General features: G+C 43.1%; 1 protein-coding gene across 1 annotated transcript in view; it reads right to left on the reverse strand.

Moving 5' to 3' along the window:
• Positions 1-26,759, reverse strand: part of GAD2 (glutamate decarboxylase 2) — a 55,640-nt gene that overhangs the window by 10,150 nt on the left and 18,731 nt on the right. Inside the window, exons 5-12 of the mRNA XM_063301922.1 lie at positions 23,059-23,149; positions 21,854-21,966; positions 20,219-20,334; positions 18,993-19,072; positions 15,896-15,950; positions 4,321-4,437; positions 3,620-3,684; positions 319-397 (exon numbers count right to left, since the gene is read on the reverse strand). Of these exons, the coding sequence (XP_063157992.1) occupies positions 319-397; positions 3,620-3,684; positions 4,321-4,437; positions 15,896-15,950; positions 18,993-19,072; positions 20,219-20,334; positions 21,854-21,966; positions 23,059-23,149 (716 nt within the window). The remainder of the gene's footprint in view (positions 1-318; positions 398-3,619; positions 3,685-4,320; positions 4,438-15,895; positions 15,951-18,992; positions 19,073-20,218; positions 20,335-21,853; positions 21,967-23,058; positions 23,150-26,759) is intronic.

A 26,759-nucleotide genomic window follows, 5' to 3' on the forward strand; every position in this document is an offset into this window, starting at 1 on the left:
TCAATTCCACACAATAATTCTTATATTCCTGTGTTGTCTATTCTAAATGGAGTGAGGATCAGATTCACTATAAAGCAACTTCGTACTCTTTCGAGCAAAGAGGATTTAAACACATCCATTTTTCCTACTGGACAGCTACTATGGAGCTTATTCCAATTCGAGTCAAAAAGTTTTCTTTTCTTTTCTTTTTTTTTGGTTTCAGATGTTCTCTTCCTTACAAATCTATGTATCTGCTGTGGTGTAATTATGAAGAATCAGCATATGAAAAGGCAAAAGTCTGAAGGCAACAAGAGATCATTCAGAGTTTTAGAGGCTTACCTCTTCTCGAACAAGCAGGGCAGAGCACTGCAGAGGGACCCCCATCATTTTGTGTGGATTCCAAGTCACGGAATTTGCTCTGGAACAGAAACCAAACTTTAAAAAGAAGTGAAATGACCAAGGATTGCAATCTCAGGGGCTCAAATACAAAAGGAAATATAAAAAGTAATAAGGATTTTTGTAGGGTCAAAGCAGTAAGACTGAAAATAAGCAATTTTTAAAAAAACAAAAGGGAGATAACATAATTATTTGATGTCACCATCAGGCCTCAGTTCAACTTAATTGGATTTGCACAGTTAATATTTTCTGGTATTTAACACAAAGATTAGGGACTTTGTTTTGGAATCTTAGCCAACTACTGAACTAAGAAAATAAAACTTCCCCATTATCAGAAACCAGAATATTAATATCATTTATGTATAGCACTTTTCATTCTCCATACTGTATGTCTTCTAATTCATCTTCCCACAAATTTTGGAAGGTAGTTATTAATTTTGTTCAACAGGTATAAAACTGAGGTTGACAAAACAAGTTGCTACAGTGTAGTATTTTGGTTTTTGGTTTCACAGATGAGCAGAGAATATACTCCCATTCTACCTCCACATCTTATTTTCTTGAGGAGGGAAGCATTTCTGATGACATTTTATATTTATGTTGCATATTAGTTCTGGAAGGTGGGTGAATATTAAATCATTAGGATGTGTGATAATGAATATATACTTTTTATCTTATCTTCAGTGAGAAGTTTAAAATGGAGTCCCACCAGTAAGAGCTGAAATTTGTGCAGTTACTGATTTACATGTTACTTCCCATCATACACCATGGTTTCCTGCTATGTAAATCAATGTAAAAAGTCTCAAACTTGCATGTATTCCCTTTTCCCTTGAGAAAATAGATTAGAACCTTCCATTTCTGCTTTTAAATAAACCTGAGCTCCCCACCATCTAAACATGGAGTACTGGAGTTTGTTAAATTATGGTTAGTTAGAATTAGCTAGGATCTGAAAGTTTGGCTTGATTGGCTTAAACATACTTTAATCAAACCAAATGCCTCCAATCTGTTCATTAACACACAGAAGAGAAGGGAAAGCAAGAACCCAGGGTCATCTGAAGGCGTTCATATGCTCCTATATTAGGAAATAGTATGACTGTTGTGTAGAATAACTGATTACACACATGATCCCAGGGTTTCTCAATCAGGGTTCTGTGGAGCCCTGGGGTTCTGCGAGAGGTCACTAGGGGTTCCCTGGGAGACCACAATTTATTTAAAAAACTATTTCAAGTTTGGGCAACTTCACATTAAAGAGGTAAGTTTCATTCTTTATTGTTTAAGAACACTGTGAATGCATACACACAGGCCTACACATGAAACGAATAGAATACTTTTGAAACTTCTGGTCTATATTTGAGCCTGAATGTGCAGGGGTTCTTTGAGGCCTGAACAATATTTCAAGGGTTCCTCCAGGGTCAAAAGGTTGAGAAAGGCTGCCCTTGTGTGGTTTAGCACATTGAGTAAATGCAACCATTGGGGTTTCAAACCATGGTTTATGGCTTAAACTATAAATTCAGACAGTGGTAGTTTATCTTGTAAACCATAGTAAAGCAAAACAAGCAGTCAACATATTAAACAGTATCATTGAAGAAATGTCTTGGAAGGGCTGGAAGTGTGAATTCAGCATCACTGACTTGTCAGCAGTTCATGAACCACAAACCACAAGGGGGCAACAGGGTACAGGTAGAATATTAAGGATTTACTCTATGTTCTGTCTTTGTTACTCTGCCTGGTCTTTGTCTAAGAGAATGCTAATCTCAGAGCCACTTTCTTCTCTCTGAGTCCCCTTCTGGTAGGATGCAGTTAGTTACAGTAGGTGCTAGACTTTGCCTAGAGAGCCACTTTGTTGTAGTGGTGAAGGCACCAGGATAGAAACCGGAAGACTGTGAGTTCTAGTCCCATCCTAGGCACAAAACCAGCTGGGTGACCTTGGGCCAGTCACTCTCCCTCAGCTTTAGGAAGCAGACAATGGAAAACGACTTCCAAAACCTCACAATTATTTCTCAAAAAATGGTAAAATAAAGGATAAAGTATTTATAATAAGTTTAAAAGGAAAACCTGAAGGTACAATGTACAGCTCATAAGGAAACAAAGGGGGGAGCATTTAATTAATCTGTCAATTTAAATTTTATATTGTCATTATATTTTACTTTGAGTTGCAGTTTTGGCCTTGTGAACTGGCCTTCTGGATGAAAAGGCTGCTTAGAAACCTTTAAATGAGCAATACAATTTCCCTGTAAATATTTTATTTATTTATTTATATTTCAAATTTTGTCACTGCCCATCTCACTCGAAGAGCGACTCTGGGTGGTTTACAATAATATAAATATTAATTTATATAATTTATATATATATATATATATATATATAATTTATATTTAAATTTTATATTTATATTTATATAAATATAAATTTACAAAATATAAATCCTGAAACGAAAAGAAAAAAACAGGAAGTACTGAAACAGGAAGTTCTTATATACTTTAAATCCTTAGACATTAAGTAATGAAAAACAGAGGCATCACCAGAATACTCTTAATTCTGAACACTTTGTATGCATTTTCAGCACATCCGATCTCCACAGCTGAGTCACGCAGGCTGATCGTATTAATATAATGCTAATATTTGCTACTCCATACATTTGAAAGGAACCTGAACAGAACCAGAACAATCTAAACACATAGATGATATAGATGTCCATGAAACATCCTGTGTGTGTGAGAGGTTGTGTGTGTATGTGTGTGTTTTAAGGAAAAATGAGGTCCTCTATCACCTAAACTTGAATTTGCTCCTTTCCTGCCCTCTCTTTCATTTCACTTCCATATGTACCTTAAGGTTAACCCCACCCCACCCCACAAACTCTTGTTTTTTATGAAAAAGAATGAATAGGTAAAGGGACAATGATAAAAAGTAAAACTGTACAAGGGTTTTTTTATGTTATAGAAGCAGGGCATTCACCTCCCGCAAATGCCCCTTTATGTAAGCATTTTAGATCAGACTTCCCTGATCTCAAGACCTCAAGGCTGGCTCTTCATTCTTAGCTAGCATGGCCAAAAACCATAATAGACGGAAATTATGGGAATTAATGTTTAAAAAGTTGGAGACCACCTACTAGAAAAAGCTTTCCCTAGGCAATTATTTCAAACAGAACTAAATTTGTTTGGTTTTCACCAAGTTTTAAGTTGCAGGAACTTTGCTGGTCTCACAGCAACGTGTGGGAAGTATATAATAATATTGTTATAAGTCATACCTTTCAACACCATTTAATTTCCATTTATGTTTTCTTGACATCAGCAGCCCACCACCCCAAGCTCCCTGGAAAAAGAAGATTATAACCATTAGTTCCGTTAAATAATAATTTTGATTTCTGAAAACTTATATTTAAATATGTGAATCACTTATTATCAGCTGTTTGCTTATTTGGGGAAGCAATTAAAACTATGGAAAGGAAATTGCCAAAGGTAGATTTTGATCAGTTTCCCAGTAATCCTGCTATAATTTGCAGTTTATGTTCTGATGTTGGGATTAGTTTGGATGCCTTTTAAAACAACTTTCATAAATCTTTCGGCACAAAGAACGCCCTCCTATATATTGTTAAGTGCCACTGGGCATATAGGTGAAGTTGTATTTTTTAAAAAGACAAATTTGTGGAGGACTGATTTATCTATCATTGTTAAGCATGAAGTCTAAATAAAACGTCAGAATGCTGAGGCAGTATATATTTGTATATCAAATGATGGAAGCAATAAACAGAAGAGATTCACCATCTTTAGGGCCTTCCTGTGAGAAAGAGAAATCCTTTGAGTGTTCCAAAGATTCTATTAAGAAGTTTATTTTCACACGAAGCAGCATGGTCTGGGCACGGTTAAATCCTTTGCATTTCCATTATCATCCCCATCAGCAGACCCAGTACTGTATTTGCAATCCAGTGCCTGAAGACTTCATACTCACATCCACATGCATCCAGATCTTGTACTTCTTGCAAATATCTGCAATAGCTATAAGCGGATCAAAAGCCCCGTATACGGTAGTTCCTGCAGTGGCACTTACTAGAAAAGGAACAAATCCCTACAGGAAGATAAAAACCTGTTTCAGTAGAGATTAATTTCCTCTTCTCTGGCAAGGCATAAGAGACCACCTTATGTTATCAGACAGCCAGGAGATTACTTACGATTCCAGTTACTTTATTTGCCATGTGATTGCTTTTTCTAACGGTAGGGGGCAGCAAACTGCCAAAACAACAGAAGTGATTCAGTGTTGTTTTCTTAAAGCATTTTGTGGGTACATAATAGAGCGTCGGAGGTGCAGTCTTAAACTCTTGCAGCATTTGGCAGAACCTAATGTAAATGTCTTCAGCCTCATTACACATTTCATCTTAACACTGTCAGCACTTCCTCACTGGGGATCTTTACAGTAACTCAGCTCTTGCTGTATGGACGTAACATTTTGCCAAAATAGCAACATGATGCTTTGATTCTTAGTGATGCCTTCTCAGATTAACAGAATGTATTGTCCTCTGTGGAGGAGAGGATGTTCTGAGGATGCCAATTGGCTGATAAAATACTATAGATCAGTGTTTCTAAACCTCAGCAACTTGAAGATGTATGGACTTCAACTCCCAGAATTTCCCAGCCAGCATGGGTAGAATTTCCCAGCCAACTGCCAGAATTCTGGGAGTTGAAGTCCATACATCTTCAAGCTGATGAGGTTGAGAAACACTGCTATAAATAGAAGCATCACCTTTGAAAACCTACCAGTGACTGATCAATTCCTGGCTGGTCATATGAAACCTCCTTTTGAAAAGGATGAAAGGAAATTCAATGAAGTTCATGCAGGCTGGTTGTGATTAGGCAGAAAAACTGTATAGAACTGATGAGACTTTAAGATACAGATTAGGGGCATGGCCAGCACCTTCAGCAAAGGATCGTTACCTTGTCGTGGTGCTGGAGCTTGAGCACCTCAATGATGCCATGAGCTAAACCGTGAAGGGCCACCCAAGACGGGAAGGTCATGACAGAGAGGTCGGACTAAATGCGATCCCTGGGGAAGGTAATGGCAACCCACCCCAGTATTCTTGCCGTGAAAACTAAATGGATCAGTACAACCAGAGAGATGTCGGTATACCATCGGAAGATGAGACCCCCAGGTCGGAAGATGGTCAAAATGCTACTGGGGAGGAACAGAGGATGAGCTCAACTAGCCCCAGACGTGATGACGCAGCTAGCTCAAAGCCAAAAGGATAGCTAGCAGCCGATGGTGCTGGTGGTGAACAGTGAATCCGATGTTCTAAGGATCAACACACCATTGGAACCTGGAATGTAAGATCTATGAGCCAGGGCAAATTGGATGTGGTTATTGGTGAGATGTCAAGATTAAAGATAGACATTTTGGGCGTCAGTGAACTGAAATGGACTGGAATGGGCCACTTCACATCAAATGACCACCAGATCTACTACTGTGGACAAGAGGACCACAGAAGAAATGGAGTAGCCTTCATAATTAATAGTAAAGTGGCTAAAGCAGTGCTCGGATACAATTCAAAAAATGATAGAATGATCTCAATTCGAATTCAGGGCAAGCCATCTAACATCACAGTGATCCAAATATACGCCCCAACCACAGATGCTAAAGAAGCTGAAGTAGATCAGTTCTATGAGGACCTGCAGTACCTACTGGACAACACGCCTAAAAGGGACGTTATTTTCATCACAGGAGACTGGAATGCTAAGGTGGGCAGTCAAATGACACCTGGAATTACAGGTAAGTATGCCCTGGGAGAACAAAATGAAGCAGGACATAGGCTGATAGAATTTTGCCAAGACAACTCACTCTGCATAACTGTAGTTCAGATCACGAACTTCTTCTTGCACAATTTAGGATCAGACTAAAGAGATTAGGGAAGACACACAGATCAGCTAGATATGAGCTCACTAATATTCCTAAGGAATATGCAGTGGAGGTGAAGAATAGATTTAAGGGACTGGACTTAGTAGATAGGGTCCCGGAAGAACTCTGGACAGAAGTTCGCAACATTGTTCAGGAGGCGGCAACAAAATACATCCCAAAGAAAGAGAAAACCAAGAAGGCAAAATGGCTGTCTGCTGAGACACTAGAAGTAGCCCAAGAAAGAAGGAAAGCAAAAGGCAACAGTGATAGGGGGAGATATGCCCAATTAAATGCAAAATTCCAGAGGTTAGCCAGAAGAGATAAGGAATTATTTTTAAAGAGGCAATGCGCGGAAGTGGAAGAAGACAATAGAATAGGAAGGACAAGAGACCTCTTCCAGAAAATTAGAACCATCGGAGGTAAATTCCAGGCAAAAATGGGTATGATCAAAAACAAAGATGGCAAGGACCTAACAGAAGAAGAAGAGATCAAGAAAAAGTAGCAAGAATATACAGAAGACCTGTATAGGAAGGATAACAATATCGGTGTCATGCGCTGCCTACTACTGAGTAAAACACAGACACTAATTCAGGGAAGATCAGGTTCTGGTTTATTTCAGCATAGTGCATAGCTAGAAAAAGCTGAGAGTGAAGGGAGTACGCCGGTGCGGGGTTTAAATAGCCCGCGCCGGTCAGCGCCCCCCCCACCTTGGGTTGTGTCATCCCCCCAAGTCCTGTATGCTTCGTTGCCGGTAGGTGAGGGGTCACGGGGCCCCTGCTGGTGCCCCGGGCTTCGCTCATAATTGTTTTCTTCCTCCGGCCGGTGATTGTTGTCAGCTGGGCGATATCCGTTGCGTTCCTGCTGACAGCTTCAGGTGTGCCTCGTGATCCGCCCTGTCTTTGTCGCTCTTTCTTCCCCCTTTGTGTTCTAATGACTGGTTCTTCCGGCCGGGGTCGTTCCCTTCTCCTCGGGGTCTGTGTCTGTTGTTGTGCGTGCTTTGCTTATCTTTAAATCCCTTACTCTTGTTTCCGTGGTATTGTCATGTGTGCCGTTGTGCTGATGCCTTCAGCTCAACGGTGCTCATGATATACTGCCCCCCTTTCGAATGGTAGCCCCCCCCCCCGTCATTCCGGTTTATCCCAGGAGAGCTGTCAAAAAATTTTTTTTTTTTGTATTTCCCGCCGGAGTGCTTTTACCCCTCCCCTTGCTCCGCCCTCTACCTCGTTTCCATCTTTTGGGTGTGTTCCGAGTGCGCATGCCTCGACCACACCCTGCTTGTTCTTGCTCAGTTCGTCGTGAGAGGAGGCGTGGCTGGTCGGGTGCTGTTTCAGCTCCAGGTAGGATCCTTATCTTTTTGTTTTGTTGATTGTTTATTTTGATGTGCGTCGTGTTGTCATGTGTGCATCCTGGCCATTTGTCCCCTGGTGATGCACCTATGACCAATCTCCTCTCCCCAGTGGGCCCGGAGAGGGTGGGGGGAGGGTGAGTCCCAGGGGGGAGGAGGTCTACTCAAGTCGCAGGCTTGGGGGGGTCCATTCCCCTGGGGGTGACGCGGGTGGGGGGGGAGGCCCGAGGGGGGAAGTGTGTTCTAGGGGTCGGTTCGGCTGGTCGCCCCTTTGGTTTGTCGGGGTACGTCATGTGGAATGCTCGGGTCAGGTCTGGTGCCTTGACGTGTTGAGCCGCCACCCATTCTGGGTGGGGGAAGTGTTTCCATTTCACTAAGTAGTATAGTGTGCCCCGTTGACAGCGGGAATCGAGTATTTCTTTTACGTCGAAATGTTGTTGGCCGTCGATCATTACTGGGGAGGGCAGAGGTGTGCTTGGGTGCCATCGGGAGGTGGTTGCTGGTTTCAGGAGGCTGCTGTGGAATACCGGGTGGAGTCTCCTTAGATTGTGCGGCAGGTCCAGGTGTACTGCCACCGGGTTCACTATCTGTGTTACTCGAAGCGGCCCGATATACTTAGGCCCCAGTTTCTTCAAGGGTTGAGGTGATTTCATGAATTTGGTGGATAGGTAGACCATATCCCCTGCCTGGAATGTCGGTTGCTGGCGCCGGTGCTTGTCGGCCTGTTCTTTGTGTGCTTCCTTCAGCGCTGCCGTGATTATTGGCCATGATTCCGCTATCTTCCGTCCCCAGTCACTAGCACCCACTTGGGGTCCCGGGGGTTACGATAGCTCCGGTATGGGTACGAACTCGCGCCCGGAGACTACTTCGAACAGGGTTTTCCCTGTACTCGTGTGAACGGCGTTATTGTAGGCGACTTCTGCAAACGGAAGCAGGTCGACCCAGTCGTCTTGGTGGTAATTGGTATATGAGCATATGAATTGTTCTAGGGTGGCATTGAGGATCTCTGTGGCTCCGTCCGTCTGGGGATGCCAGGCCGTGGATAGGGCTTGTTGGGTCCCAATCAGTTTTAGGAAAGCCTGCCAGAATTTCGAGGTGAATTGTGTGCCCCTGTCGGTCACCACGCGTACTGGACATCCGTGTAACCTGTACACGTGTACAAGGAAAAGTTTAGCCAGCTGCTGGGCAGACGGGACTGATGAGCAGGGGATGAAGTGTGCTTGTTTAGAAAAGTAGTCTTTCACCACCCAAATGGTTGTTTTCTTCTGGCTGGGTGGTAGATCTACTATAAAATCCATGGAGATTTCCTCCCATGGTCGGGAGGGCTCCGCCACCGTTTGTAGGAGTCCCGGGGGCTTACCCGGTGCCCGTTTGGCCATAGCGCATATCGGGCAGGACGCTACGTAGGCCTTCACGTCCCGTCTCAATGCGGGCCACCAGAATTGTCATCGTGTTAGGTGCAGGGTCTTTAGAAACCCAAAGTGTCCCGCTTGTTTGCTGTCGTGTGATCTGCGCAGGATCACCTGGTGCTGCGAGTCCGGGACATATATTCTGCCTTCACCCCATGCTAAGTCCTGTGCCACCATCACCTTGTCGGGGTTTGCTAGTAGCCAGGGGTCGGTTTTGAGGGCGGCGGTGAGGTCCGCGCGTATTCCTCCTGGCAGTCGCGGGTGGCGCCGTCTGGTCGCTGGTTGGCTTGCCGTCGGTTGAGACGTGGGGTTGAGCTGTTTCTGAGCGCCACTTCGGGTGGTCACAGCCATCCCCAGCTGGGAGGCGGATAGGACCATCCCAATCATATCTGGAATGGGCCCTTCGTCTTGGGGCAGTCGGGAGAGGGCGTCAGCCAGGAAGTTCTTTTTGCCCGGTATGAACTTCAGTTGAAAGTTAAAGCGGCTGAAGAATTGGGCCCATCTGACCTGTTTCGGGCTGAGGCGTCTGGGCGTCTGGAGGGCCTCGAGGTTCCAGTGGTCTGTCCAGACCTCGGATGGTTGGGTGGCTCCTTCCAGTAGATGCCTCCATGTTTCTAGCACCGATTTTACCGCGAACGCTTCCTTCTCCCATACGTGCCAGCGCCTTTCCGTCTCCGAGAATTTCCTCGACAGGTAGGCGCATGGCTTCAGGATTCCTGTAGGGTCCTTTTGGAGCAGTATGGCCCCCAGGGAGAAGTCTGAGGCGTCGGCTTGGACCACAAACGGCTGTTCTGGGTCCGGATGTGCGAGGATTGGCTCCGTGGTGAACAGCGCTTTCAGTCTGTTGAATGCTGTCTGACACGCGGGAGTCCAATTTAGTACTGTCCCTGGTTTCTTGGCTCGCCGTGTGTCCCCAACTCCTTTAGTTTTGAGGAGGTCTGTTAGGGGGAGGGCTATCTCCGTGAACCCCCGTGCGAATGACCTGTAGAAGTTCACGAAGCCGAGGAAGCTTTGAAGTTGGCGCCTGTTACGTGGGCGTTCCCAATTCACCACCGCCTCGACTTTTGCGGGGTCCATTTCTATGCCTTCGCCGGAGATTCGGTACCCCAGGTAGTCTAGGCGTGCTTTATGGAATTCACACTTAGATGGTTTGGCATAGAGTTTCGCCCTTCTTAGCTTCTCGAGGACTTGCCTGACTAGGGTTACGTGTTCTTCGTGCCTCTGGGTGTAGATGAGGACGTCATCTATGTAAACTAGTACCCCTTTGAACAGGTGTTCATGCAGTACCTCATTGATGAGCTGCATGAACACTCCCGAGGCCCCTGCTAGTCCGAATGGCGGCACCTTGTACTGAAAGGCGCCTAGGGGGCAGTTGAACACTGTTTTCCATTCGTCCCCCTCCCTGATTCGGATCCTGTAATACGCCTCACGAAGGTCCAGTTTGGAGAATACTCTTCCCGTGGACAGGTGGGCGAGCATGTCTTTCACGAGGGGTAGGGGGCATTTATTGGATAGGGACGCCGCATTGAGGCCCCGGTAGTCGGTGCAGAGCCGTAGGGTGCCGTCTTTTTTCTCTCGGAATAAGACGGGCGCTCCGACCAGTGAGCATGCCGGCTCTATGAAACCCCTCGCCAGGTTTTTATTGATGAACCCCCGGAGGGTTGTCATCTCCTTCAGGGTCATTGAGTAAATCTTCGGCCTGGGTAAGGGGACATCGGGAAGCAGCTCAATTCTACAGTCCGTCTTGCGGTGGGGGGGTAGTTGGTCCGCCTCCTCTTCCCCGAAGACCTCTGAGAAATCAGCATATTGCTCAGGTAGGTCTTCTGGGGTTGCTGTGTTGTCCTGGGCTGCAGCCTCTGCCCGTCCCACTGTGGGGTTGATCCTGCCCACCGGAACTGGCGCCCGGTACGCGCCGTCGTCGAATTGGAAGGTGCGGGTCTTCCAGTTAATGCGCGGGTTGTTGGTCGCGAGCCACGGTATTCCTAGGACTATGATGGGCCGCCCTATGTGGGTTACCACAAAAGATGTTCGCTCGGTGTGGGTGCCCATTTGCAGGGTGACCGGCTCGGTCTGCGTCGTGGCTGGTTTCCCTCCCGCTGTTGAGCCGTCCAGCTGGTGGAAAGCCAGCGGTGTGGGGAGGGGGAAGCAAGGCAGGTCGAGCTTGGCGACTATGTCGGGGTGGATCAGGTTCTTGGAGCACCCCGAGTCCACTAGCGCCGTGGCCGTGGTGGCTCTGTTGCCGAAGGAAAGCCTGATTGACCCCATTATTACAGAGCTTTCGTCGCTCTGTCTATGTGTTTCGCACCCCTGTCCCACCGCCTGCCTCGCGGCGCGTTTTAAGGCAGGCGGGGAGTGTTTCCCGCCAGCCAGTCTGGGACTTCGGCATCCTCCCCCGCCAAGTAAGCATCCAAGTCTTCGTCCGGTGTCGCTGTGGCTCCGGTCATCCGGCGGTGGGGGGGCGACGGTGGGTTAGTTGGTTTGAATGTCGTTTTCGGTGCGGGTTTGGGAGCGCTAGTTAGTGTTCGGTTAGAGAAGCAGTCTGCCGCTTTGTGCCCCATTTTCCCGCACTTCGCGCAGGGTCCGCGAGCAAACTTCTTCTTTGGGTACGTGGGACCAGCCGGCCCCAAGTGTGGCGCGGGTACCTTTGGGCTGGTGTTTGCTTTGTCCTCTGCCGTCGTCATTAAGAAAGTGCGATGAGCGTGTTCCGCTCTCCCCGCTAGGTAGATCCAGCCTTGCAGTGTCTCCGGGTCGTCCCGGTAGAGTGCCCATTGGAGTACCTCGCGGCTGAGGCCCCTTTTGAACATCTCTAGCAGGGTAGTCTTGGACCAGTTGTTAATCTTCCCTGCGAGGGCTTTAAATTTGAGGGCGTAGTCCGCGACAGTTCGTGCGCCCTGTTTGAGGGCTTGAAGCGCGCTTTTAACCCTCTCCTTGGCTAGCGGGTTCTCAAAATAGTGCTTCATCTCAGTGATGAAGGCGTGGAAGTCAGAGAGGGCGGGGGAATTGGACTCGTACATTTGGACGTACCAGTCCGCCGCCCTGTCTTGCAACTTGATCGCCACGGCTGCGATCTTGTCCGCTTCGGAGTCAAAGGAGTGTCCGTGCCGCCCCATGAACCCCCTGGCGTTCGTGACGAAAAACGACAGCTTCGTGGGGTTCCCGTCGAAGAAAATGGGGAAGTCCTTTGGGGCCCTGGTGTTCGGTGGATCCCCTCTCCTCGCGTCCCGTCCCGTGGCTTCTTCCACCGGGGAAGCTTGCCGGTTAGCATTTGGCCTATGGGGGTGCCAAGACCCGCTCGGGGTTTGAATAGGGGTGTGTACCTGCATGGGTATGTTCCTGTGAGGCATGGAGGACATCAGCGACTGCAGCATGGTCCCGAGGTCCCTTAGTTGGGCCTCCATGGCCGTGAGTCTGGCTTGCGTTTCTCGGTCCAAGGTCCGCGCCGCAGCTGTGATCGGACCGGTCGGCGTCTCTGCATAGTTGGGCCACCGGTGGGGTTCAGGCGTTTCTGTCCGCTGGTCAGCTCCCTCGACTTGGGAGCGAATCGGCTGGTTCGTCTCTCCGTCCTCCACCGCGTTTGTTGCAGTTGGGCTGAAGCTCCACGCCTGTGGCTGGGGTGCGATGTGGGGCGGGGAGGTCTCCGCGGGTCTCGGGAGGTATGTTGCTCCCTCCTGTGGTCGGGTCGCCTCTGCCTCCCTCCGGGGGTGGGGCTGAGGCTCGGGATGGGCCGGGAGGGTGTCCGTGGCTCCTGGGGTCCGCGTTGCCTCTGGCCTCTGTCGGTTCTCCTTCGCCTCTCGCCGTGCGGCTCGCCCGTCCTGGCTGCAACGCGTCGGCTCCATCACTCTCCGCTCGTGTTCTTCTCGCTGTCTGTTCCTCCCGCGGCTCGTTGTTGTCCGGTGGGGCTTGGCGAGGCTGAGTTTATGACTCTCAGCTTTATGTCATGCGCTGCCTACTACTGAGTAAAACACAGACACTAATTCAGGGAAGATCAGGTTCTGGTTTATTTCAGCATAGTGCATAGCTAGAAAAAGCTGAGAGTGAAGGGAGCGTGCCGGTGCAGGGTTTAAATAGCCCGCGCCGGTCAGCGCCCCCCCCACCTTGGGTTGTGTCATCCCTCCAAGTCCTGTATGCTTCGTTGCCGGTAGGTGAGGGGTCGCGGGGCCCCTGCTGGTGCCCCGGGCTTCGCTCATAATCGTTTTCTTCCTCCGGCCGGTGATTGCTGTCAGCTGGGCAATATCCGTTGCGTTCCTGCTGACAGCTTCAGGTGTGCCTCATGATCCGCCCTGTCTTTGTTGCTCTTTCTTCCCCCTTTGTGTTCTAATGACTGGTTCTTCCGGCCGGGGTTGTTCCCTTCTCCTCGGGGTCTGTGTCTGTTGTTGTGCGTGCTTTGCTTATCTTTAAATCCCTTACTCTTGTTTCCGTGGTATTGTCATGTGTGCCGTTGTGCTGATGCCTTCAGCTCAACGGTGCTCATGACAATCGGGGATAGCTTTGACAGTGTGGTCAGTGAGCTAGAGCCAGACATCCTGAAGAGTGAGGTTGAGTGGGCCTTAAGAAGCATTGCTACTAACAAGGCAGCAGGAGACGACGGCATCCCAGCTGAACTGTTCAAAATCTTGCAAGATGATGCTGTCAAGGTAATGCATGCTATATTCCAGCAAATTTGGAAAACACAAGAATGGCCATCCGATTGGAAAAAATATCCCCATGCCAAAAAAGGGGGGAACACTAAAGAATGTTCAAACTATCAAACAGTGGCACTCATTTCACATGCCAGTAAGGTAATGCTCAAGATCCTGCAAGGTAGACTTCAGCGATTTATTGAGCGAGTATTGCCAGATGTACAAGCTGGGTTTAGAAAAGGCAGAGGAACTAGGGACCAAATTGCCAATATCCGCTGGATAATGGAAAAAGCCAGGGAGTTTCAGAAAAACATCTATTTCTGTTTTATTGACTATTCTAAAGCCTTTGACTGTGTGGACCATAACAAATTGTGGCAAGTTCTTAGTGGTATGGGGATACCAAGTCATCTTGTCTGCCTCCTGAAGAATCTGTATAACGACCAAGTAGCAACAGTAAGAACAGACCATGGAACAATGGACTGGTTTAAGATTGGGAAAGGAGTACAGCAGGGCTGTATACTCTCACCCTACCTATTCAACTTGTACGCAGAACACATCATGCGACAAGCTGGGCTTGAGGAATCCAAGGCTGGAGTTAAAATTGCTGGAAGAAACATTAACAATCTCAGATATGCAGATGATGCCACTGATGGCTGAAAGCGAAGAACTGAGGAGCCTTATGATAAAGGTGAAAGAAGAAAGTGCAAAAGCTGGCTTGCAGCTAAACCTCAAAAAAACCAAGATTATGGCAACCAGCTTGATTGATAACTGGCAAATAGAGGGAGAAAATGTAGAAGCAGTGAAAGACTTTGTATTTCTAGGTGCGAAGATTACTGCAGATGCTGACTGCAGTCAGGAAATCAGAAGACGCTTAATCCTTGGGAGAAGAGCAATGACAAATCTCAATAAAATAGTTAAGAGCAGAGACATCACACTGACAACAAAGGTCCGCATAGTTAAAGCAATGGTGTTCCCTGTAGTAACATATGTCTGCGAGAGCTGGACCATAAGGAAGGCTGAGAGAAGGAAGATCGATGCTTTTGAACTGTGGTGTTGGAGGAAAATTCTGAGAGTGCCTTGGACTGCAAGAAGATCAAAGCAGTCCATACTCCAGGAAATCAAGCCAGACTGCTCACTTGAGGGAATGATATTAAAGGCAAAACTGAAATACTTTGGCCACATAATGAGAAGACAGGACACCCTGGAGAAGATGCTGATGCTAGGGAGAGTGGAAGGCAAAAGGAAGAGGGGCCAACCAAGGGCAAGATGGATGGATGACATTCTAGAGGTGATGGTCTCATCCCTGGGGGAGCTGGGGGTGTTGACGACCGACAGGAAGCTCTGGCGTGGGCTGGTCCATGAAGTCACGAAGAGTCGGAAGCGAGTGAACGAATTAACAACAACAATGGCCAGCACTGTGATCAGTGGCTTGAGGTGCCAGGGAGGGCCCTCTGGTGGTCATAGAAACTGCAAGTGAAGAAAGAGCCTATAACCTTTTTCGTGGGGGGGGGGGGGGTGTGTGTGGCAAAAATGGCAGCCACAACCATTGGATTGAAGCCCAACTCTTTTTCACATGCATTATGACGTATGGAGTTTTGATTGCATAGTTGTGGCTTCTGTCTTGACACTTTTGACACAACACACAGACACACACCCAAACATGGACATCTTTGACTTTCCCCCCTTTTTTTCTCCAACCTCACTCCTTTTACTCTAGCTTCATAAAGACCTGTGAAGAATTCAAATGTTTACACATTATTCTGGGACATCTGGGGCTGTTTAATAAAAGTAGTGCCTTTTGAAGGTATTTTGTGTTTTATTTGTTTCTTTGTTTTTGCATAACTTGGAAAAGACCAGATCTAAATATCCAGCACCAAGGTCCTATACTAGAGGAAGAGGATTTTAGAACTGAGGATGAGATTTCATTCTCTGAGGGAACAGCTGCAATACATCATCAATCTTTTTTCTCTTTTGGATAATCTCTTCTTTTTCTCACAATTCTATGGCAGTTAAACTTTAAAAAGTTGACTAAGTATCTATATGCACATTAAAAAGCTATATTTAATTTGTTATATTTATCTATCTCATGACAGAGCCTTTTTTGAAAGCAAGAATAATCCTGAGAGCTAGATCCATCATCCTTAGATGGCCATGATGGGAGTTTTAATCTAGCATATTGGTGAAGTCTGAGATATAGCATGAAAAAGTTATATAGCTGGAATGTCTGAATGGCATTAAATAGAAACTTTAGGTAGGAATTAACTTGCCTTTTGCTTTGCCTCAACAATTCGCCTTTCAAGATCAGATGGAATCATTTTTCCCCTGGAATGAAGAATTAAAATATAATGGATATTGATATAATCACACTAACCACAAAGTGTTATTCAAGTGTCTTATCTGAGATAAGCTGCTATTTATGAGAAATTCTCTTTTGTCATTTACAAACTGTCAGAAGCATCAGCTTATCTGCCAGCTTATAAAGCAACAGTCTGTATTTACACAAAACAGTTAACCTAATTCCAGAATCAACTAGTTTCCTGAGTTCACACAATATGTTGAAGAATATCCTAAAATAGCTCAGTCTGGACAACACATAATGTCATACAAAAATTAACCAAGGTTAACACTAAGCAAGCTTTGTATATTGTGCAAATGCACGTGCTAAATTTTTACCTGACATAGTTAAACAAGTTGTATAACATGTTGTGTTAACATGCCAGTTAAACATCTTGTGCTTATTACTTGCCTGAATTGCAATTGGCTGATAACTAGGTCTGAAGTAAAATTGGCTGTCATTCATGCAATTATGAACTCTTGTTTGGGGGTACTCTAATCTTACCAGTGGTGGTTGGGTGGGGGATATCAAAGATTAGTATATGGAGCTCGGATTTATGAAATGATTCATTTTTTCACTGTTCATTTGGCTTTTAAGTTCTTTGTCAAGCATATGAGTCTAAAAAGTACTTGATAAACCCTGGCAATTTAAAGATTGAATTAAAAAAAAAACCCTGCAGACCACAGAATACATAGTTGCTGAGCTGCTACAGTCATGGTACCATGAAATATGTTCATATTGACAGCTATAATCAGCTCTGTGGGGGCGGGGAGGGGTAATCATGATTTTAATAGGATCTGAGCTAGACATTCAGATGAAACATATTACACAACTTCCAAGGACTCTACCACTGTAAGGATGCACAGACATGGAATTTTCAACATAAGGAACATTCAAAGCGAATATTTGTAGCTTAGGGTTGAACTGTGGAGTCCTTGGTGCTCTCTGAGCCTTGTTGTTTTCTTGCAGACATTTCATTGCCAGACTAGACAACATCTTCAGTGCAAAGAGGGAGTGGGCCTTGCTCTCAGTTTATATACTGTGGTTTGCTCTGCTTGTGTTGGTGGGGGTGTTCTCCTCTCCTTGGGAGTTCTTTGATTGGGCTGTTGTTTGCTGCTTGGTTGATTGCCTGAGTTAATAGTTCCTTGATTAGGGTGTATTGTGCTGTTTGATGGTTCATCTGGTGTTAATCCTAGTGTTGATTTTTGCGTATCTGGGTGTTGATTGCTGGCAAGGGAGTGTACTGGTCTTTTGGCTTTCCTATTGTCTCTTTTGAATGGTATGTAAATGTTGTTTACCTCTATGTGTCTGTTGATGGCTGCTTTGTCTGAGTGCCAGGCTTCCAGGAATTCTCTGGCATTTTTGGATTTGGCTTGGTTTAGGATGCTCAGTTTCCCAGTTGAAACTATGGTTGAGTCTGTCCATGTCTTGTGAGATTAAGGAGTTCTCATCGTGTCTCCTGACTGCTAGTTGGTGTTCGTGGATGCGCTTTGCTAGTCTTCTGCCTGTCTGTTCTATTGGTTGGGTTGTAGTGGGTTGGGTGGTGAGGCACTTTTTGATAAAGTTGAGTGGGTATCCGTTTTGTTGGAAGATGCTGTGCAGATGATCTTTCTTTTTTTTCTGGTGTTCTGGGTTGCTGCAGTGTGTAAGTGCTCATCTTTCCACAAGAGAAGCTGTGTGAGAACATTATTCAGATGAGCACTTACACACTGCAGCAACCCAGAACACCAGAAGAAAGAGAAAGATCATCTGCACAGCATCTTCCAAACATAAAGAATTAGATTTAGATAAGTCATGCTTAAGCCAGGCATCAAAATCAATGGTTCTGAACTCAATTTTAACTGAGTCCCATTGATTTCAGGGAATCTATCCCAGACATTGCAAAGTCTGGATTTAATTCTCCAGCAGTATCCTGGGAAGGGTCAAAAGAGACATGAATTTTTGTATGTGCTTTGATCACTGCTGCAACCACCATCTTGATTTTTTTGATCCCTTCCCTGCAGACACCACTGCAACCCACACTCTACTCTTCCAGTATATTATCTCAAAATCATTCAGTGGCCATGTTAACCACTGAAATAACATATTTTTACAAAAATCATACTTAAAATAACTGTTTAGTAGAGAAGAAAATAACAGTTGGAGTCACTGCTCTTCTTCTTTATATCTATAGATTGATGGCTTCTTTGTTTTGCTTATTATATTTTTATAGTTGTCCCCTAACCTAAGTTCTCTGGGTATCTTATAAACAACACAATATAAACAAGAAATACTGTTAAACCTGAATCACAGTTAAATTATGGTTTTTCAATTGAGACACTCAGACTAAAAGATTAAAAGAAATGGTATAAAAATAGCCTATAAAATTAGCACCAGGAGATCTCTCTCTGGAAGACTTTGCATAAATGAGGTGCTACTATCAGAAAAACCTTGTCCCCAGTAAGGATAGTCAGGTCACCTTATTTGCCCAGGGCACTGAGAACAGTTCCCTGAAGACTTGGTAGGTGTAAAGGGAGACAACAGGCTTCCTGGTATTCAAGCTTTAACAATTCCAGAAACACATGCACATAATTCATGAGCAGGTGCTGTAGGGAATAGAATTCACACTACTGGCAACAATCCCTACCTTAGACCACTTTCAGTGGCCATAAGAATGCAACAGGGCATTAGATCAAATAAAGGAAAGTGCCATTTTTTAATGACAAGTAAATATGATAATTTAAACATTTCTAAGCCAACTTTCTGGGCAAATGTTCATCCCAGGGTAGCTTATTAAAAAGAAAAAAAATCTGCAGTATTCAAAAACAGGTTCTTTCCTTTTTAAAATGTATCTATCACACCCATAAATGAAATAATTAATGGAAAATTGCCAACATCTTGCAAAAGAGTAAACTCTTATGAGATTTTGCCAATCGCACATCAGAATGCTGAAATTTCATGGAATCTCCCTGGATAATTTGGTTGATTTGGGTTGAGAATGTAGAGCAGGCTGAAAACGGTGCTGACCTTTGACTGAAAGTTCTGCTTACCTCTCATCACACCTGATCAGAATCACACTGTCAGTACCAATTCCTAAGGCTGCTGCTCCTTTCTTCACTGAAAAATGACTCTGGAAAAGTACATTGATTATTTTGTACAGAGAAATAAGGCACCAATATGTTTCTCCTATGAAAACTATGATCTTGCATTTGTCTACTTTGCAAACTAATGAAATGTTTGGGGAAATTCTTTCAGGGATTTGTAAAAGAATGCAAAATCCAGTCTCACCTTAAAGACTGACCAATGCATAATGATAGGAGCTCTTATGGACTATTATCCATTTCATCAGATGCATAAAGTGTTGTCCTGAGCTATAGAAAGAGCCTATTCAAGTAGTGGAATTGTAAATAAATTACAGAAGATACAGTTAAGTACAGCAGTTGCTGATAGCACATCCTTTGGGCAGCAGGTAAGCTGAATTCTATTATTTTGCTTCCCTTTGGCCTCTCTATTTACAATTCTCCCCCAACCATATGTATATTTATCTGAAACAGTTTTATCCGGAGAAATTGGGGAAACTCGGTATTGAGCCTTGAAAGGTTTGATACTTTATGTGATGGCCCCGCTTAATTCCTGAAAACCTAAGTGGTCACAGATAAGAAAGTTGTGACCCATCCTCTATTGTCTCAGACTGGCAGTGTAATATTTTCTGGATACATCTTTATCTTGCAGACCTACTGTGGCACAGCAACCAAACATGTTAACAATCAGTGGCCAATTTTTTGATAGCAGCTTTAAAAAAAAACACAAATGCAGCTTTTGAGCATCATATAGATGGAGGATAAATTTCAAATCCACATTTATCCATAAAACCTGTCAGTTGACTTTCAGTCAGTCATTGAGTCCATATAGATATAAAAGGCACCTCTATAAAGGACTTCACTAGATTAAGTAGGTCCATGCAATATAACTTCACTATATAATGTGATTCAGAAAGAAGGAGTCATTAGTTACAACATGGGACCCGCTGCATGGAAAATAATAAACAAGCATCTTAAGCAGTGTTTCTCAACCTTTGCAACTTTAAGACGTGCGGACTTCAATTCCCAGAGTTCCTCAGCCAGTATTAGCATTCTGGGAGTTGAAGTCCACACATCTTAAAGTTGCAAAGGTTGAGAAACACTGATCTAAATGAAGATTAAATGGTATAGAAAGAAAGCAAAAATATATTTGCAAAACTTAAGATGAGCAAAATGGATAACAGAGAAGCACCTACATGTTCAGAGGTAAAGGCAACCAGCCTTGGAATAGCTGCCATTCCTTTCTCTTTAACTTCTGGGAACATCTTGAAACGTGCAATCAACATAGCATACATGTTAGATATGGCACCACCTGCAGTCCACGGTAACAGACTGTTACTCTTTTTATTCATGTACAAACTACAATTGTTGTATGAACCATTTTCAAAGCAGACATTTTTCTTAGGTCTTAATCCTACTACATGTATCATTATACTGCCATTCATTTGCTGAATTCTGAAGGCAGATCACAATGCAAGGAAATAGATAAAACAGAAGACAAAAGCAATATAAATACTGTAAAACTACATTCTACTGTTGTTTGAATCCATATGCTCAATGACCCTTTCACTATGAAAAAAACATGGATAATTCCTAAATTCTTAGGAAGAATTTGGAAGATGTCATGCCATTCCTTTTATATTGCCTTCTCTTAAGTTCTTATCTTGCTGTTCTAGACTTGATGCCTTACTTCCATATTGAAGGGATAGATAATCTTACCTGGGACAACCTATTGTCCTATTTCTAGGGCGTATATTCTGTGTTCCTATCCTTCACTGACCAAAGATCAAAGAGTATTTTCAATATAGTCTCCATAGAGGACACCCTCTCTCAATGGATCAGCCAGTTTCTTTCAGGCAAAGAAGACAGCAACAAAACATTTCTTCTCCTGAACTGGGCTGTAGGAACCCCTAATTTATAGTTATTCAGACACAGATGTGTATTTGTATATTTGGATGATTCCATTGTGCAGTACAACATAGGTTCCGTCTTCTTAGCTTCAGTTTGCATTTTGCACTATTTTACATCTGAATCTGGCAAGTACATACAGGTTCTGCTTTAAACAAAAGGTATGAACTTTGCTTTCTCCTGCTACATAATTCTTTTAAAGAGGTTTCTGTTAGTTGAATCTCTAATCCAGTGTTTCTCAACCTTGGCAACTTCAAGCTGTGTGGACTTCAACTCCCAGAATTCCCCTGTCAGCATTTAAACTGGATCTCTTTTACACTGGATTCACACACTGGGATAAGTCATTGCTTTAAATAATAGTTTGTGGAATAAATCATAATTGGCTCACTTTACACATTAAGCCAAGCAAAAAGCCACATTATGGCTTAGTGTAACTGTAACAGGTTTGATAAGTTGCTTACATCATTAAGGAAACAAAATATACCTGTTTAGATTCCCTAACGGAGAACAACATTAGCTTTTCCAATACCCATACTGCTATTTTCATTTGCTAGGCCTACAACAGCCTGAACTCATTACTAAATACTGTGATTTCCTCTTTATTTCATACCAGTGACCAGATATTATGTGCTACAGGACTAAGGGGCAGATATCTCATATGATTACATGTTCTCAAACTGCCACTTTGATTCTTTATAAAGCAGCACAATATGCTTGCAGGAACTTTCTGCAAGAATGGGCATTAAGGTTTTTGATAACTGTGTCTCTTGACTGACATAAATATGCAATCTTTTTTATATCACAGAGAGAATAATAAGAGCAAGGGCTCCTTTGAACATGAAGGCAAGCTGCTTCTCACATTAGAGTGCCTTCAAAAGATATTGTATGTCACAAGCATCAAGGTGCAAAGAAGTGTCACTCACCAGGTGAGAAGATCCCATCGCCAGCACCGCCTGGCCAACCAATTATTTCTCTCATTTTTCTTAGTGTGATGTATTCCAACAGTACAAACACAGGAGCAATTTCATAGGTGAACCTGGAACACAGCAATGTCTGCATCTTATTGACTAAGTAATAGCACTGATGGAATAACCCTGTCTTGGATCTTTAAAGCAATTTCTGATGCCCTCCAGATAGGCCTGAGACCACAACTCCCAGAATAGCACTGTCAAAGCAAGAAGAGAAGCCAACATATCACTGCTTATTCCATTTAGAGAAATTTCTTCAACAGATAGTTCCATGGATATGTTATGTATATAGCTTCTTATTGGTATATATAACAAGGCAAATCTTTGAATTGACCAGTCTAAAATCTTGGTGGAAAAACAACGACTTTCCCAACTTTCTGTGAACAATTCAGCAACGGAGCCCATTTTTTCCCTATCTTTTCTGGACAGGTACCAATTGCTCTGTTTTTCCTATTTGCCGCCTTTAAGTTTATCAATTTCATACCTGCTCTTCATGTTTTCACTAGCAATTAAGCTTCTATTTATCTGTGTAGCTATGCAACCCTCAGTGTTTCTACAGAATCATTTTTCAAGCCATACATGGTAAATGCTACCTCTTTTTTTTTTCTCTTTCTTTTCTTCTTTCCTAGGTAGAAGCATGCAAAATGTGAATGCTAACCTATCTCCTGATGTGGGTGATATGAGAGTCAAGTTGTTTTCTTCTCTGTAAAATCTCATGTGTGCTATAAAATAAATTTATTAATCTCTTTGAATATTAAGTTTTATCTGATTAATTATTGTTCATTAATTATGAATGCAAGTATGTTTGCTGACTAGGTTTTATTCCTTATCACTTATGAACTGAGTGCACGTTTTAGTTAATCCTCTCCAAATCAATAAACCAGAAATAACTATTCCTCAAATAGTGAAAATCTTTATATAACTCTGCTACGAGAGCATTACACCTGAATTAAAATAACCCATGAACACCCATGAATTTGCATGCATGCAAAAATGGAGGAACTCTGGCAATGAGGATTTTTTTTTTACAGTTCTAGTGTAAAGAAATAAATATTTTGCATAGACAGCAACATAGTGTACTTTATTTCTGAAAACAATCTAAACTAATTTCTGAGCTAATGAAGCTTAAAAGGATCTTATTAGTCCATTTACATACTTACATATTAGTGTTAGCTGTAGAAGTTAGCCAGTCTGCAGCTAATCCAACCATATCCAGTCCAGTTGAAAGCTGATTGAAATATCTGGGATGCCCTGCAAAATATCTAAATAAGCTACATTGAAAGAGATATACTTTTATTACATTTCTATCATATTCATACTTCCTGTTGTCCATTTTGGCCCATATAAACCCAACCTCATTGAATTTATATGGAATTTATATGGCAAATAGCTTCAGTGATAATTCATTATTTTTAGCTTGAAGCAATGAGGATAAAGGCTCTCCATGGGGAGACTTTGTGTACAGGCATCATCAGCATTCCTATGACTTAAAATGCCTTGTTCTTTTAAGAGGACTAGATGGATCTTTCCCATTTCAAAAAAAGAAGCTGATTGAAATTGACAGTTGAATTATATTTCAATATAGTTACACAAACAGTATCCTCTGCCAATCCAGGGGCATTTATTTTCTTTTTAATATATATAATTATTTTCTCAAACTAATTAACAACAAAAAGAGGAAAAATCAGATATTAGAACAGAGTAAGTAACATAGTAAGACAACAGTAACATTTATTCTCTTCCCCTCCTCCCCACAAAAAAAGATGGAGGGAGGAAGAGAGGGAGGAAGGGAGGCTAGCAGGCAAAATGTGCCTGGAAATTTATCTCATGAACAAAACAACTTCATAAAATTTGAACGAAGTGCCCCAAAGGCCCTTGCCCCTTTGTCAGAACAAAACATCAACATTCAAATGTTGATAGACCACATATAACTGTATTTCATTCCTACAAATCAGCATAAAAACTTTGTCCTTATATAATCACAATTTTTGGTGATCCTGCATGCTTTATACACACACACACACACACACACACACACAATATGGATATTGTAATAGATTCCAAATGCTGGAGATAGAACCAGCAGAACATAGACAATGAGCAATGAATTATCCCAGAGCAATTCTAAGCCACAAAACAGGAGGGACATATACATCTAATAAATACATTCTGAAGAGAGAGACTACCTTCATCTGGTTCTCCACCCATTCCACCCCTGCCCTCCAGCATTAATTTCTCACAACTGTCCATTAGCTTTTTGGATGGACCAGCTCTAAGGTATTTCCCTTCAAGTTGATCATTTTGAGAATTTCCAGCTATCAGAAATGGACTCTGAGCTTGTTCCTTTTCTTATTCTTTTTCCTGTTGCTTACATGGGTCTATGTGCAAGACAGCAGTGCTTGAAATGTGTAAATAATATCTTGCTGATCAGTAGGCATGAAAGCCAACTGGGTGACCTTGGGCCAGTCACTCTCTCTCAGCCCAACTCACCTCACAGGGTTGTTGTGGGGAAAATAGGAGGAGGAAGGAGTATTAGGTATGTTCCCCCCCTTGAGGTGCGCTTGAGTTATTTATAAAAATAATAACGGCGGAATTTTTTTAAAAATTGAGGGGAGAACTGGACTGAATTTGACATCACTAATCTGTTTCTCTGTGCACCCTATTGATCTGGTATAACCATGAATTCTAGAACTTAACTAGAATTAGATAACTAACTTTAGAGAATAACTCTAAAAACATGCCCTGAGTCTTCCAAAAGCTAATGTTTCATTTCTAGACAGTGGGATTTGCCTAAGCTCTGTTTGACTGGGCCCTATAAGTCATGCTTTCCCCCCCCCCTCTTAATTAAAAATACTCCTGAAGAGCAGCTTTCACCAGCTTAATGCCCTCTGGATGTGTGGGATTCTCCCAAAATATTTAGCAGCAAGGTTGAAGGGAATTCTGGGAATTGAAGTCCAACATAGCTGGAAGATTCCAGTTAGGAAAAGGTATTCTAAAGATGCTCAAATTTCCACTGGTAGGAAAGGATAAGTATGTGAATTATTTGGATTTGTTTCTAGGCCTTTCCTACAACAGGTTAACATATGTACATTACTTCAAGTAGATCTAAAGTACAGCAGATCCGGACTTCTGCTCTGTGGGATTCTTTGCCCAGTAGTTAATCCAGCTCTGAACCGGAAAAAAATATTTCAGCTGTGTTCACAGGACATGTGATTGCAAGCAAATTACAGCTGGCTTAATTTGCCCAGCAAGTAAAGTGATAAATGCAGCTCAGAAACTCTAAGGGCTAGATTCACAAGACACTCTAAGCAGGATCAACATTGGGATTTGTACATCCTCAGGCTGTAACTTCTAGTAGTTAGACAACTTCTAGATATCAACAAAGAGAATGTGTTTGGATCTCTATTGACATATAGGGGTCATTTGGATTTTGCTGCCCAGTCGATTAGTCCTATTCTAAGCCACACAACAGACAACACTGTGTCTTAGCATATTCCATGAAAGAAGGCTTCTGGAATCACTCTTCTTTTTAAGTACAGCTGAAGAAAAACTGAAATAAAGATTAACTGCAGTTCCCCTTTATCTTTAAAATGAATTCAACAGTGCCTTGTAGAAATCTTTGTTATTCATTTACCCCTTGTTATCAATTAATGCTGTATTTCAGAATCAGAAGCACAAGCCAGCATGCTAGCTGAGTAGTTAGTCATGGTTTATCATAACCCATATGATAAATAGCTAATGATGATAAGAGACAAGGCAAAATGAGGAAATGGAATGAAAGGACAGAAGATATGAATTTCCCAGACAGCTGAAAATTATATTACTTCTTGCTGGACAGAACATGCAATAATAAATCATCAAATTTCCTGATAATTGTGATTTTTAAAGAAATCTGATGGAAATTATCATCACTGCTGTGTCAAAATGATACATGGGAAGAATCCAATAGATTGATTAGTTAATTTATGTGGTTTATGTCACTGGCTTTTATCTTCTAAACAGTTCGGAGATTTTTAGTAAATTCTTTGGAGCTATGCTTTCATACATAAAGAAAAGTTTCCTGAAGTTGCTAGAACAGTTAAAACACACACACGTGTATGTGTACATGCACAACAGTTGTGTATTTAGTCCTGTCTCAGATTCAGGACCAGCACAAGAGAAGATTAACAGCTGCTTCACCAGCATTTGATTTTGAAATCAAGCCCAAGACAGCTCCTCTTAAGATATATAACATCTCTATCTGCAAGTGAAGCAGGAGGTACAGCAGGGCTATTAAAAATGGCATATAGAAACTGAAAAGAAAATTATCTGCCTCCAGCAGTCTTACATCAATCACTTGCATATCATAAAGAGTTCAGCCCTGAAAGGTGTTTCACTGTCGTCCACAGAGCGACACACAAAAGCTGAACAGCGAGGCTGTGTGTGTGAAACTAAAGGAGGGAGTGGAAGGTTGAAGGGGGCAGAAAAAACAATTATTCTTCTAGATATGGAATCAAAGCCTAACCTTCTGTTACTTTAGCTTAGAATTATGATGACTGTTTTGGAAAACCAAAGTGTAAGGTTTGACTTAAATTTCCCTGGTTTTTATCCCTGTTATGTTTCACACTTTTAGCCTGTCTTTCTCCCCTGATGGTAGGTTGCCACTCATCTCTTTCATCCTTACAGAATGATCCAATGAGTAGAATAAAGTGAGAGGGAACAATTAGGGCAGTGTTTCTCAACCTTGACAACTTTAAGATTGGTGGACTTCAACTGGCAGAATTCCCCAGCCAGCCTGCTGGCTGGGGAATTCTGGGGGTTGAAGTCCACCCATTTTTATGTTGCCACCCATCTTTATGTTGCCAAGATTGAGAAACGCTGA

This window comes from Candoia aspera, chromosome 4 (genome assembly GCF_035149785.1).
Source record: "Candoia aspera isolate rCanAsp1 chromosome 4, rCanAsp1.hap2, whole genome shotgun sequence".
Lineage (NCBI taxonomy): Eukaryota > Metazoa > Chordata > Lepidosauria > Squamata > Boidae > Candoia > Candoia aspera.